This window comes from Nematolebias whitei, chromosome 6, assembly GCF_014905685.2.
Source record: "Nematolebias whitei isolate Nwh7 chromosome 6, NemWhi1, whole genome shotgun sequence".
NCBI classification, from domain to species: domain Eukaryota; kingdom Metazoa; phylum Chordata; class Actinopteri; order Cyprinodontiformes; family Rivulidae; genus Nematolebias; species Nematolebias whitei.
In genome coordinates this window covers 17,338,361-17,353,596 of record NC_056503.1, presented here as the reverse complement: position 1 = coordinate 17,353,596, position 15,236 = coordinate 17,338,361, and the positions used below count along the sequence as shown (strand labels likewise).

The 15,236-nt window shown below is 37.3% G+C and overlaps 1 protein-coding gene across 1 annotated transcript in view; it reads left to right on the top strand.

Annotated features, from left to right (window-relative positions):
• The first annotated feature begins 3,985 nt into the window (after positions 1-3,985).
• rinl (Ras and Rab interactor-like) overlaps positions 3,986-15,236 on the top strand; it is a 44,854-nt gene continuing 33,603 nt past the window's right edge. Inside the window, exons 1-2 of the mRNA XM_037678508.1 lie at positions 3,986-4,165; positions 9,696-9,807. Coding sequence (XP_037534436.1) covers positions 3,986-4,165; positions 9,696-9,807 — 292 coding nt within the window. The remainder of the gene's footprint in view (positions 4,166-9,695; positions 9,808-15,236) is intronic.

Below are 15,236 nucleotides of genomic sequence, written 5' to 3'. Positions count from 1 at the left end.
AAGGAGATTCAGTATCTGGGATTTGTGGTTTGGAAATGAAGCTTTACTGGGTCTGAGGACTTCTCTGTGTTTCATCCTACTGTCTATTTGGGCCATTTGCACTTTACTAACATTGCTTTGAGCTTACATTATTCTCCTCTGTGCAGTTCTCACTGCAGCACAGCTCACTGTTTACAATTATTTAATACAAATACAAATATATATATAGCCACATGTTTGCCGATGTGTGAAAAGTGCTTCATACTTTCCCCCACACTGCATGGTTGCGAAGCAATGCATCGTTCATCAGCACTGGTTTTAATTGAGAATATCATTTGGACTGAAGGTAGCTGAGCTGTTTTACATGTCAGGTTTTCCCTGGGCTAAACTTATTGAAAGTGTTGTAATGCTTTTATCAGAGCATGAAACCTCCTGTTTGTGAAATTAGTTGACATCTGGGTTTCTATCACGGCTTTTAGCCATCATTTTCTGTTTTACAAAACACATTTTGGATTGATCAGAATGATTCTCATCATTACATGAAACAACAAACCACGCACAATGTGCAAGAAAATGTTTTCCTCTGTCCTCATAGGAAACCTTGACTGGTTGTTGTTTTTTATGAATACATTAGTCCCTCGCTACTTCGCGGTTCTTTTATTGCGGACTCGCTCTATCGCGTTTTTTCAAAATAAGATTGGACATGACATACAGTTGGCTGACTGATGAATGAGCCGCAAGATTGGCATGGAATTTTTATTTAAAATAAATTATTTTAAATTTTTTAGCACCTGCTGCACCTTTGTGCAGCCCACAGCTTCAGAAAAAGCTTCCTCCTGCACCTTACTGCAGGATAAACTTTCTGCTGCAGCTGATCAGCTGTTCTCCGTGCAGAGCGGAGACGTGGGCGTGGCTAAGAGTGCTTGCAGGTGGCAGAGTGCAGCCATAGACAGAGAGCTGAAATCATGACATGCTGTGTTCTCTTAGAGCGTTTAGAGCTTAGAAACATTGTTTAGAATATTGCAAGAGTGTGGGAAGGGTTTAAAACGCCTTAATAAATATCTATATAAATACTAAAATAAACTACTACTTACCACTTGTATTACTATTCCTACTTCTCGGTTTTTCACTTATCGCGGGGCTTCAGGGTAGTGATCCCCTGCGATAAGCGAGGGACTACTGTATTTGAATTTAAGGAGTATAAACAGGCACGGTTGCTGAAACGCTTTATCAAGACAAAACATGAAAAATCTGTAAGAAATAAAAGGTTGTGTAAAAAATAAAAAGCTGTTGTGGGCAGAATAACACGTAATGATTACAGAAACTAATGCAAATTTCTTCAATAAATTCTACTTTTGTTAAATCAATCAGATTTGTTTTTGTTTGCTTTGTTGGAAATTATATTTTGTTTCTAATATTTTTGAAATTGTTGCTAAATTTTGAATCTTAGTAAGAAACAGTTTTGCTTATGAAAACTTTGACTTGTGGTGAATCGGTTTAATACGTTTGCATTTAATACTTTTTTTCTGAATGGAAGCCTAAAAATTATTTAAAATGCATGTGACATCAAATTTTCACAATAAATATCAATGCGTTTTTGAAAAGATAATAAAGAATTGCAAAAATAAAATTCATGCTGCTGAGAAGAACAGTTGTTGAGGTATTAACATCTGCAGTGACAGGAAGTAATGTCAAAGAGGAACGACCGCGTGTAAACAGAGCAATGGCCGACATCACAGACGATAAAGAATCTTAGGTTTCTTTAGATTATTTAACTATCAGGGAAATGAAGGAGAGTTCAAATAATAATGTTTCTATAAACAAAAACCAGGAAGTCCCTGTTGGATGTCACTTCCTGTTTCATGCTGGGTCAAGTTCAAAAAGAAATATACCAGTTATGTGAAAAAATGGGTAAAATCATATTATGTTAAGATTCTTTAATATTAAAATGTTGTCCTTTTTTTTGGTATTTGTAGGATATGCTATAAGTTAATTTGAAGGTGAAATTAGATTGAGGTGTTTTCAATCAATGGATGATGATCAGGTGTGAGTAGGCACCCTGGTTGATTTAAAGAACAGGATCTATCAAAGTCTGATCTTCACAACATGTTTGTGGAAGTGGATCGTGGCAGGAACAAAGGAGATTTCTGAGGAGCTCAGAAAAAGAGTTGTTGATGCTCATCAGACTGGAAAATGTTACAAAACATCTGTAAAGAGTTTGAACTCCACCAATCCACAGTCACACAGATTGTGTACAAATGGAGGAAATTTAAGACCATTGTTACCCTCCGCAGGAGTGGTGGATCAACAAAGATCACTTCATGAGCAAGGCATGTAGTCAGCAAAGTTACAAAGGAGCCCAGGGTAACTTCTAACAAATGAAGGTCTCTCTCACATTAATGTTGATGTTCATGAGTCCACCATCAGGAGAACACTGAACAACAATGGTTCATGGCAGGGTTGAAGGAGGAAAACACTGGTCTCCAAAAAGAACACGGCTGCTCATTTGCAGTTTGATAAAGATCACGTGGACAAACCAGAAGGCTGTTGGAAGAATGTTTTGTGAACGGACGAGACCAAAATAAAAAAAATTGGTTTAAATTAATGTGTTATTTTTGGAGAATGGAGAACTCTGCATTCCTGCACAAGAACCTTATCCCATCTGTGAAACATGGTGGTGGTAGTATCATAGTTTGGGCTTGTTTTGCTGCATCTGGGCCAGGATGGCTTGCCATCATTGATGGAACAATTAATTCTGAATTATATCAGAGAATTCTAAAAGAAAATGTCAGAACTGAATTTGGTATGGTATGGTATATAGTTTCAAGAGAAGGTGTGTCATGCAGTGAGACAATGACCCTCAGCACACAAGATGTTCTACCAAAGAATAGTTCAAGAAGAGTAAAGTTCATGTTTTGGAATGACCAAGTCAAAGCTCAAGCGACCGAGTGATGCTGATGCCTGAGTTGTTCATAAAAAGCTACAGAATGGTTTGAATTCAGCTTCACAGTTAGAAACTGCAACAAATGATTTGGATTGTCTGGTAAGCTGTCGTGCAAATGATGTGGTTGGTGAGTTTGACAGCATTCTTCTCATATAAAAGCCTAGAAGCCTTCTTGTCAACGATATAACAACGCCTCAGTGCATGTGTGGTTTCCACAACAGGCAGACCTGTGGCCAAACAAACCTCCCAGCCTTCATGTATTCATCAAACAACACCTCCCCCTCTGTCCACTCATTCTGCACTACAAGCATCTTTAACTACAGTAAAGCTCATGTTTGAGTTTCTTCCACTGGTGCAGTGTTAAATTTGTTGTATCTAAGATGGCAGATAATTTTAATATATCTCTGGAGAAAGTAGAAATCACCATATCTCAGCTAAAACCAGAGACAGTCGAATGGTCACACAGCACATGTGGAGTCTTCACTGCATCGTGCACAGAGTTTGGTTATAACCACAGGCAGACTGAAGAAAGGGGAGGGCTAAACAAGCTGCAGTGAACTTCTCTAACAGAAATTGAAACAGCACTAAACGCCAGCATGAACAGGAAACAGAAGAAGTCGTGTTAGGATTAGAGCACTGAGCTGAATTTTGAAATGCAGAAAGTTTGACACATTACTGTCAGGAAACATTATGAGGATGTGTTTCAAAGAAGAAAGTAAACTTCCTGTTTCAGCCTTGATGGTATTTTGAGCCCTGAAGCAACAATTTGCTGTGTGCCCAAAAAAAACAAAAAAAAGATAAGTTCAAGAGAAAGAAGACAGAAATGTGAAGCAATTACTGCGACGAGAAGAAAACATGTGAGTATGCAACATGAAAGCTCATTTTTCATGTCATTTCTGAATTTTGGAAGATTTTAACATGATAATTAAACAAGATCAAATTCTTGAGAAAAATCAGCAACATTAACTTTCATTTTGTCAATGTTAGACTCCAAACATCAGCTATATGTATATTAACATGAAACTTCCACATGACACAAGCCGTATACATAAAAGTGTTTGTATGATGGCATCCAGGGCCGTTCATAGTCCGGTTAACGGGACCACAGCCATCCCCTGGAGGGGCAGCAGGAGTAGACGAACCCTCCTGGAGCAGCTGAAGGGGTGCCAGGAGGCCTGGTGTCCCAGGACGCCCTTGGACAGAGAAGAGGCCCAGGCTGTCCTCAGTGGGACACCCACTGGGGTAAGAGAAAAACTCATCATAGACTCTTATCTGAAGAAATGTTAAGTAAATTATGAGGGTGCAGCGATTTCATGTTGTCAAATATCAGATTGACTTATTGAAAAATTAGTTTTTAAATTAAAGGTTTACAGTTTGTTGTAACGCATGTCACCCGCCGCCTTTCACACCAAAGATTTGAACTGAGATCATCTAAAGTTGAGACATAAAAGTTATACCTCTCTTCTGATATTGTGTTATCTTGTGTTAAATTGCCCTTTTGCCTAGTTCAGTCCTCACTGAGGGAACACTGCAGGTAATAATGTCCTGAGAGCGCACGTTGTAGCTGCACTCATGCAGAGACATGCAGGAGGAGATGTATGAAGGCAGCAGACCAAGAAGTGATTTAAAGATGAAAATGTACCAGTGGGAGAGTCTGTGGGAAGTTAATGATGACCACTTAACCAGTACCCACCCACAGGGTGCAGTGATGGGTACGGTAGTTACAGGCAGTTATGAATCTTAGTGCACCATGATAGACAGCATCCAACATCTACAGGGTGCTTGTAGGAGCGTTCATGTAAATAATGTCACCGTAATCAATGGAGGGAAGGAAGGTCACAGATACAAGGCGTTTCCTAGCATTCAGAGTTAAACATGCTGTATTTCTGAAAAAGAAACCTAATTTAATTTTTAATTTCTTTACCAAGTTCTCAACGTGAAGCTTAAAAGCGAGTTGCAAGTCGACCAAGATACCCAAGTATTTGTAAGAATCTCAAACAAACTCACACCAGTCAAAGATAAAATCAAAGGAAGAACTGTTGGGACCGACGTCCTGTTTGAAAACAGCATCCTTTTGGTTTTGTCTGCATTTAGGACAAGTTTGAGACGGAACAAATCAGACTGGATTATGTCGAAAGTGGACTGCAAAAGCTGGAAAGCTTTAGCAACTGTTTTAGCTCGACAATAAACAACTAAGTCATCAGCATAGAAATGTATGGATGCATCAAGGATGCTCTGACCTAAATTACCTACAGTATGTAGCTTGTAAAGAGGGTGGGTCCTAAGACTGAGCCTTGTGTTACACCATTGTTGAGTGTTAAATAACTGGAGGAAGTACCATTATATTGAACACATTGCCTCTGGTCTGAGAGATAGTTAGAGAACCAAGTGTGTTCTGAGAAACCGATTTCTGAGAGTTTATGACACAAGATGTTATGATCCACAGTGTCAAACGCTTTAGACAGGTCTAAGAAAAGTGCAGCACAATAATCCTTAGCATCCAGTGCTTCAACAACGTCATTAAGAACCTTCAGTGAAGCAGTGGTTGTGCTGTGTTGTTTCCTGAAACCAGATTGATGGGGAGATAAGATGTTAAATGAGTCCAGGGAATTTTTGATTTGAGGGTTTATCAGTTTTTCTAGAACCTTGGCTAAAATGCAGAGTTTAGAGATTGGTCGATAGTTGTTCCGTGAGGTGGTGTCACCTAAAACTTGATGTGATAAAGGCTGAAGTCATTTGAATTGGACATCTGGCAATATCTGGATTGCACATAATTTTTATTTTTATTTTCAAGACTGCAACTCCGTCATTTCCCAACTTAATAATATTATCTTGGTCTAAAACTAGCATGAAAGGCGGCAGGTGTTCCTTTGACCTTTAATTTGAGTTGGTTTTGAAAGGTTTGGTAAGCTTATCTCTAATGACAGCAGCTCAGACTGGGACCAGTCCAGTTTCCCTCACTGATCAACCAGTTTGAGTTTATCCTTCTGCTCCTTCAACACATTGTTTACCTTGTCCATCATCTCTATTGGTACATCTGTCTTTTTTATCTCTAGGACTTCATTATTTGTCTCTGAAAGACAACTAAAAGAGACTCTTTAGAGCAGGGGTGTCAAATTCAGTTAAGTAAAGGGGCTAAAAGGAAAAGAGAAAAGGTAAAAATCAAGAGTCAGTTTCAGTCATTAACTCAAGTCAGATATCTGACATCTTTTCTTGGCTGCAGGTTCCTGACAAGAGTTTGACATTCTCTGACTCTCTTTCACATAAAAATCAGACTACTGAAAAATCCAAACTAATTTTTTGGTTTTGGCTTTAAAAAGTCATTAGTTATAAGCTAAATGAGAGATGAATACAATTATTTTCCATTTAATATATCATCTTGGGGCCCAATTAAGATGTTTAAAAGGTCCATATTTGGCCCTCGGGCCTTGAGTTTGACACAGAACTCTTTTATTGTCTTGTTGCCAGTTTTTCTTTCAGGCTCTGATCCTCCTTTGCATCTTCTCTATCGCTGGTCACTTCTGTGCAGCTCTGTGATCAGAGTCAGCTCTTCTGCTTCTTCTTCAGTCCACTGTTCTCTGAAACCAAGACGCTGCATGTGTCAGAAATGAGAGCGTAAAGAAACATTGCTGCGTGCACACGTTTCTGCACACGCACGTGAAAGCAGTTCCCTTTTCTGTCTCTGAACACAACAGAGTGCCTTTATAGGCTGAATGCAGAAGTAGTCTTGAATAAAAGGGTGTGTGAATTGAACAAAGGACGTTTCACACAGGACACTTCATCTGCAAAGACTGTGAGTAGCAAACTGGAATGTGTTTGTGCGTTGGTTGGTTTTAAACTCTGGTGTGACTGAGACATGCAAAGCACCATAACTGGCAAATCATTGATCCATGATGGTGGAGGGAGGATCTTTTTGTCTTTTTTATTGTACAATTGAATTTTTGTTGTAGAGTTCTGATATGTGTGATGATTCAGCCAACACTTGTTGAGTCTCTGCTGCCTTGCTGCTCGTCTGCGTTCAGACTTTAGTGACTTAGAGTGAACTTATTTCTGTACACACGGAGACTGTGAGCCACTTCCTGTGTGTCTTTATTAACTTGTGCACTCCGATGTGTGAGAACAAAGCTGGTTGTGGTGTACTCTGACCAAGCATTGATATGTTTCACAGTTCACCGAGACACAACCAGCTGCTTGTTCTCCTTCTGCCTCCTGCTTTCAGAAAAGGAAACATGATTTCTTTAAAACCTCTATAAATAGCAAAGCAGCAGTCAAAGCCAACTTTGATGTTGAAGATGAACAGCGACGTGAAAGCACAGTTTTAAATGAGCAATACTAGAACAAAGCAGACTTTAGACTTCATTAAACCTTTCACTTTCATCAGAGTTTGTTTGAAAAGTTTCAAAAACCTTACATGTTTTACTTAATTCCTATATAATTTAGGAACTTTTTTATCAAGTTGGCCAAAAATGACTGATACATTGCCTATGGAACTTATGGATCTTATCAGCTCTATCAGAAATATATATTTTCAAGTTCATCACATAGTATCAGGAGTGTTACTCCTCATGATGATTATTTTACAGATCAGGTAAATCATCTTTAATTTGTGGGGAGTTTACAGCAGAACAAGCCAGACATCACTTCTCTGATAAAAGTTTCTAAATCCAGAGGTTCACGGCTCAGATTCAAGATTCAATGGTAGCAAGAATGTTTGAAATAAAGGACTGGCTGCAGTGCTCCTGAGCACAACGCACCATGACTGAAAATAGCAGAAAGGAAAATATGACCTAAAGTGTAGACATCGAGGACCCACATGGTTGGGGTGGCTGGTGGTTCTGTGGGTCAACCTGTTGCACGTCACCTCCCTAAAGGCCTACACCATTTTCACAGCTCAGCACCCTAAATTCTCAAGAGGCATCAGTCATGCAAGATGGTGTTTCCTCGGCGAGCTCTAAATTAACCTCATCCTACCACTTGTGAGGAAATAGTTGGAGACCTGCAAACCCCAGTTTTTGAGTCAATGGGAAGGTGTGGGGTGATAAAAGCCACAATCCATAGGAAAGATGCAGAATGGGCCAATAAAAGATAAGCAGGTGTCATATGTATCCAAGCAACAAAAATGGTAAAGTTGGTCATGTTTGTTGGATAAATTTATTTAGAAGAAATGATAAAGAGTACTAATGCAGCTTCTGTCCAAATTTCCAACATATTACTTTAACATTAATTTAAACTGATAAAAGGCCAATGTTTTGAAACTGCATAGGATGTGCCAAGATTTTAGGAGTAAAAATAATTTGCAACAACTTGAAAAAGTTTGGACAGCTCAGATGTTAGTGACATCATCTCCTTTAGGTAAACCTGAGGATATCAAAATGCCAGTACAGTCAAATTCCAACTTTCTAGTTAAACTTTAAACGATGAGTCTACCGAAAAGTTTTTTTGCCGGATGTGGGAGAGCTGTTTTTGTCACCTATCATGGAGAGAAGTGGAGAAATGGACGTATGCTTAATCCGTTCATTTGTCTTGTGAGCTGGATACGTTTAAAAAGTTGAGGTACCAACTTCCATTCTGGTGTGTGGCTGCACTTAGGCTTAAGAAAGGTCACAATCAAAAAATGGGTTGCCATGTCAAAATCCAAGATGGCCACCACCATGTTTATATATGTAAGCTGACCATCACATCATTTAAAGAAACTATGCTTTCTCGTTTATATATTGCTTTAAGGTATAATTTCCTGAATGGGAGGGGTGCTTGAAGATTAATCTATGTTGGCCAAGGCCACCAGTGACCATCCACTGACTCTGCCATTGCATCTGATGTTGGATAAAAATTTCACTCTGAACTGCCTCAGACAAACAAAGGCATAAAAATGTACCTCTCTTCTTCATATATATATATATGTATGTATATATATATATATATATATATATATATATATATATATATATATATATATATATATGTATGTATAATCTTAAATTACAATTGAAACAGGAGAAAAACAACCAGTAAGTAATACGGGGGCTTCAATGATCATGAATTGTCATTCTTTTTTATAAAGATATAAATGTGTTCATATGTGTTGTTTGACTCAAACATGCTGATGTGATGCGGTGCTTTGTGCACGTCCTGCGGTAGACTTGAGTTAAGTGCAGCCACAGATGAAACATTCTTGAAATGATGCTCAACCAAAGACTGAGGCTAATATTTTTAGAAACACCGTAGAAACCAAGCTTCACTTACTGAATGTTTTAATCTGTACTTCTTCACAGAGCAAAGTTCACTCAGTAGTTCACGTAAATACAGTAGATACTTGGATCAGACCTGTTGTGGCACCACTATTCATTCAACCTTTATTTATTCAGGTTATTCTCATTGAGTCACGAGGATTCCTTTACAAGAGAGACTTGTTTTAGACAATAACATGACAATAACATGTAGACTATATCATGAACCTGCAAGAGAAGTGGAGCAACGTTTTGGTTTGCAGTCAACTAGAAGCAAACAGCTCCTGTAGACTCATATCAGCAGGGAGGAAATCCAACTGCAGCTCTTATCACTCATAACCCCTCACAGATGTGCTGCAGTCAAACCAACCAGACTTTTCACTGAAATACTAACGCAGACTTCAAACCCCGCCTCCTGAAACACCTCTCTGTGTAGTTGCCGTGTGGTCTGTCAGCTTGAACATGTAGGAGAGAATGTCTTCTGGTTCAACAGGCCGCAGTCGCACTTCAACTGGTTAACTGAGTCACTTGGTGTTTCCCTGCAGAGTTTCCTGGTGCTGCGGGATCCTGTGACGTCTCAGCCCAGCCTGCTGTGTGTGTCTGCAGGGGAGCAGAATGAAGAAATCCTTCAGCGCAAGATCCAGTACAGGGGCACAGGTATCCACTGAACTGGTTCTGCCTGATCCAGCTGGCTGGGTCTGACCTTTCCAGAAATCTTTGTGGGATTCATTACTTCTGCTAAACAAAGTTAGCTGTGATGAGTCAGGAACACACGTCTTCTACTGTTGCACCTTCCTGTTCACACGAGAGCAGATCATAACTATCTCCAGGTCGTTCTCATGGAGAAGTGTCTTTTTACAGAGTGAATGAGCTCTATACCAGCCTGAAGTACTCATACTTGTACTCATCAAAACACCCCAACACTTCAAACTGTAGAGTAATATATGTAAAGGATATTGGACTTCTGGTCCGGGCACCCTTTAACAGGTATTTACTTACACTCACGTAACCTGGATCAGCCTCAAGTACTCATACTTGTACTCATCAAACACCCCAATACTTCAAATCAATTCCACTTTTTATGCTAGGTGATGTAATTTATTCTTCCACTTTGCAAGTAACCAAGGACAAAATATGTTATATGTTGGTGGTTTAGAGATATTTTCAGATAAGCACAAGTAATGTTAAGACAGCACTGTTTCCTGGGTTCTTAATTAAATAAATTTGTTTCTATAGTTGTGTAATATTTAAGTAACAACTTGTTAACTACTCAGTATTGGTACTAAATAGTGGCAAGTCCTCAAACTGAAGTACAGTACTTGTAGTTGTAGTCAGTCTGCAAAAAACAAGTATCTGGATATCCATACTTTATATCATAAAACACTGAACAGAAAAAGCTTATTGAAGCTGTATGACCCTTATTTACAGACTTAAAAACCTTACAGTCCGCATATATTTATTAGTTTATTTTCTAAACCACAACTAAATACTAGTTATCCCTACAAATGTTTCTGGGTTTGACTCCCAGAATTAAAATCCAAAACAATAAAATGCATCTATATTTCACCCACTGGTTCCTACTGTGCATCAAACTCAACCTCTGTAAATTATGTCTTTGTTTTTTTTTTGTTATTGTTGTTTTAAACAAAATCAACAAATCCAGTGTTTTAAGTGTATTATATCTGTATAATTATTTAGGCTATTTGTAGATTCACTGTGTAGCATGTGGCATCAAAACGACATACACTGAGATTTCCCATTCAGTTTATAACTTTATATAAAATACCTTCAGATTTATTGTTTTTAAATAGCTATATGTGTTTTGCAGCAGATTTTATCATATCTAATCATCTTTTAGATCTTTGTTCATATTTCTTTCAATGAAACATTTTTAACTTCAGTGTTTTAATAAAATAAACAAAACAAAATTGGAAGGATGTATATGTTGATGATGTAAACAAAGCATATGATGTATTTATGAATATTTTAGGAGCTTTGTATGAAAAAAATTGTGTACAAGAAAATTACACAAAGAAACGTGTTGATGACAAACCGTGGATGACCAAAGGGTTAAGAAATGCTTGTAAAAAAAAGAACTACTTATACTCAAACTTTCTGAAATTAAGAACAAACGAAGCAGAACAGAGATATAAAAATTATAAAAATAAATTGGTAGGGATTATAAGAAAGCATAAAAAGAAATATTACAGTGAATTATTAGACAAAAGTAATGGTAATATGAGGGCAACATGGCAAATAATGAACAGTGTTCTGAATAATCATAAAACAAAATCGAGCATTCCACAATATTTTGTAAAGGATGACAAAGACATTTATGATCAAAATGAAATCGCAAATGGATTCAATCAACATTTTGTGAATATTGGCCCAAGTCTGGCAGCAAAAATCCCAAATATAGATAAAAATGCAAACCATACAGTTACAGATTACACAAACAGTTTTTTTCTTGGGGGAACTGATAAAGAAGAAATTATGACTATCGTAAAACATCTTGCAGATAAAAAAATCAAAAGACTGGATGGACATGGATATGATGCTGGTAAAGAATATTATGAGTTATGTTATTGAGCCATTTACATATATATGCAATTTATCATTTTCAACAGGGGTATTTCCAAATAACATGAAAATAGCCAAGGTAATACCATTATATAAGAGTGGAGAGAAACGTGTGTTTAATAATTACAGGCCAATATCGTTGTTGCCACAATTTTCGAAGATTTTAGAGAAATTATTTGTCACTAGATTAGATGAATTTATCAATGAGCAAAATATATTAAGTAATAGTCAATATGGGTTTAGACCTAAAAATTCTATGTCAATGGCACTCATGGATTTAATGGAACAGATAATGACTGCTGTGGATAAAAAAAAATATTGTATTAGTATTCATGTTGATCTAAAGAAAGCATTTGATACTATTGATCACAATATTCTTCTCAAAAAACTAAATAAATATGGTATTAGAGGGCATGCATTGCAGTGGGTATCTAGTTATCTAGAAAAAAGGAAACAATTTGTTCAAATAAATGATGTAAAATCTGAATTCTGTAATATTACATGTGGAGTGCCTCAAGGCTCTATACTTGGACCTAAGCTATTTATTTTATATGTGAATGACCTGATAAATGTGACTGGATTTTTTTTTATGTATTTTGTTTGCAGATGATACTACTTTTCTTTGTGTGGGTGAAAATGTTGTGCAAATGCTGAAGATGGCACAAACAGAATTTGTGAAAATACAAAATTGGTTTCAACTAAACAAATTATCTTTAAATGTTGATAAAACAAATTATATGATTTTTAGTAATAACAAGAAAGTGCTTGATACTCCATTTAGAGTCGATGGAATTTAAATTAATAGAGTCAATGAGGTGAAATTTCTGGGTGTCAACATTGATGAAAAACTAACATGGAGATCTCACGTAAAAAATTTAAGAACTAAAATAGCTAAATCGATTGCAGTAATGTACAAAGTTAGAGAGTTATTCAATGATAAAGCAATGTTTCTATTGTATAATGCCATTATTGTTCCACATTTAATTTACTGTATTGAAGTCTGGGGTAAAGCATGTAAAACAATTACAAATCCAATTTTTATTTTACAGAAAAGAGACATAAGAATTATTACCAGAAAAGATTATAACCATCCGTCAAATATATTGTTTCATCAGCTAAAGTTATTAAAATTTTATGACTTGGTTGATTACAATATCTTACTATTTATGTATATGTATGAGGCCAACAAAAACATACTACCTACTAACATTCAAGGGAAATTTGTTAAAAGAGAAAGTAATTATTATCTTAAGGGGATGGAGATGTTTGTGAAGCCGTGGTGTCGCACCAGTCTGAAGATGCGATCCACTTGATCTCAGGGTATTAGATTGTGGAATGATCTGGAGGTTGATATTAAAAAAGCCAAAACTATGTACATATTCAAGAAGATGATAAAAATGTTTTTTTTTTTAATATTAAGTATAATGTGAGTTCATAAAAATTGTTTACAGTTGATCTTATATTTTAGCTAAGTTTTTTTTAATTTTTTTTTATCTTTTTATTTTTTTATTAATTCATCTTGCTTTTGTATAGTAATTTTGTTTGGAATATATTTTGGGGACAAGGGGCAGATATAAGAATTCATTCTTCTTCTGCTGCCTTTCATTTTATTTCTGTGATTGTATATCTTTTTTCTTTTCTTTAAATTGTATTATATTTGTTGTTTGGATGAAATGAAATGAATAAATAAAACATACATACATACATACAAAATGATCCCCGTCACAACCAAAACCATAAATGTAGTTTAATTTTCATTAATAAATTACTTAATGACATCAAACAACTCTTTGACCAGAAATAATCCAGTTTTTATTTCTAGTTTTGCATGTATTTGCAAACATTATATGTTTTCACTCGTTAGTTACAGCACAAACATAGTTTACAAACATTTTAAATAAACAAGATCCCAATACTAAGCTTTGTGGAACACCACTGACTATTGCCCTTAGTCATGGCATTTTGCTATGATATTTTTACATGTTGAAATGCATTTTTTGAAGACGTTAACCAATTATACATAAGACCTCTTGTTTCATGTTGCTCACATTTGTAAATAAGCTGCAAATCTGTATCCATGAACAAACGCCTCACAGTACAGTGTTTTCTATCCAGTCGTTTTTATATTGTCTATAAATGTCATCACTGTTTATGCTTTTTTTTTCTGGTTTATTCCTTTTCATTTATATAATAATGAGAATTTTACTTTAAGTCTGTTGTATGTTTTAAAAACACACCCTAAAAGTTCAGCCGAACTTCTTAATCTGCAGCAACTTGCTAATTATAAACTGCACCTTTGAGAGGGTGGGGACTGACATTAAAAGTAATGGTAAATGGATTGTACTTAATTAGCGCTTTTTCTATCTTATCAAGATACTCAAAGTGTTTTACATTACAATCTGTGCCCTCATTTACCCATTTATACAGCACTCTGCTATACTTTTACAAAGACTAATCAGTGCTTTATCACATTCATACACCAATGGGACACACATCGGAGGCAATGAGGGTTCAGTGTCTTGCCCAGGGACGCTTTGACATGTGACTGCTGGTAGAATTGAACACCCAACTCTTGCATTGGAGGACGACTGCTCTAACCACTCAGCCACAGCTGCCTAAAAGTAGCATGGGAATGAAATGATTGAGACCATGATAGGAACCTGTGTTGAGAAGTCCCCTTCAGGTGTCGAAGCTTTAAAGCTTGCAATCTCCTCTGTGGTCCACACTGCACTCAACCACCTGGAGCAGAAAAACTCTTACGTCCGTGTGCTCTTTGTGGACTTCACATCTGCCTTCAACACCATGATCCCCCAAACCCTGATGGACAAACTATCCACACTAGGACTAAGCCCCTCCATCTGCAACTGGGTATTAGACTTTTTAACAAACAGACCACAGTTAGTGAGGATCCACAACCTCTCCTCCTCCACCATAACCCTCAGCACTGGCTCTCCTCAGGGATGTGTGTTGAGCCCCCTTCTGTTTACTCTGCTCACATATGATTGTGCAGCTACCCATCCAGGCTGTCACATTGTAAAGTTTGCAGATGATACAGCGGTGGTGGGATGCATCACAAACAATGATGAGTCCAGCTACAGGCAGGAGGTGGAACACCTGGAGAGCTGGTGCAGAGAGAATAACCTTCACATCAATGTGAAGAAGACAAAGGAGATGATTGTGGACTTCAGAAGGAACAAAAACACCTACACCCCCCTGAACATAAGAGGATCTGCGGTGGAAGTGGTCTCCAGCTACAAGTACTTGGGTGTACACATGAATGACAACCTCAGCTGGAGCAACAACACCACCAGCCTGATCAAGAAAGCTCATCAGAGACTCTACTTCCTCAGACGGCTGAGGCGAGCTGGTCTGGGAAGCTCAGTCCTCACCTCCTTCTACAGGTGTGCAGTGGAGAGCATCCTGTGCTCGAGCATCAACGTGTGGCATGGAGGCTGCACAGCTGCAGAAAGAAAAGCTTTGCAGAGAGTGGTGAAGGCTGCACAGAA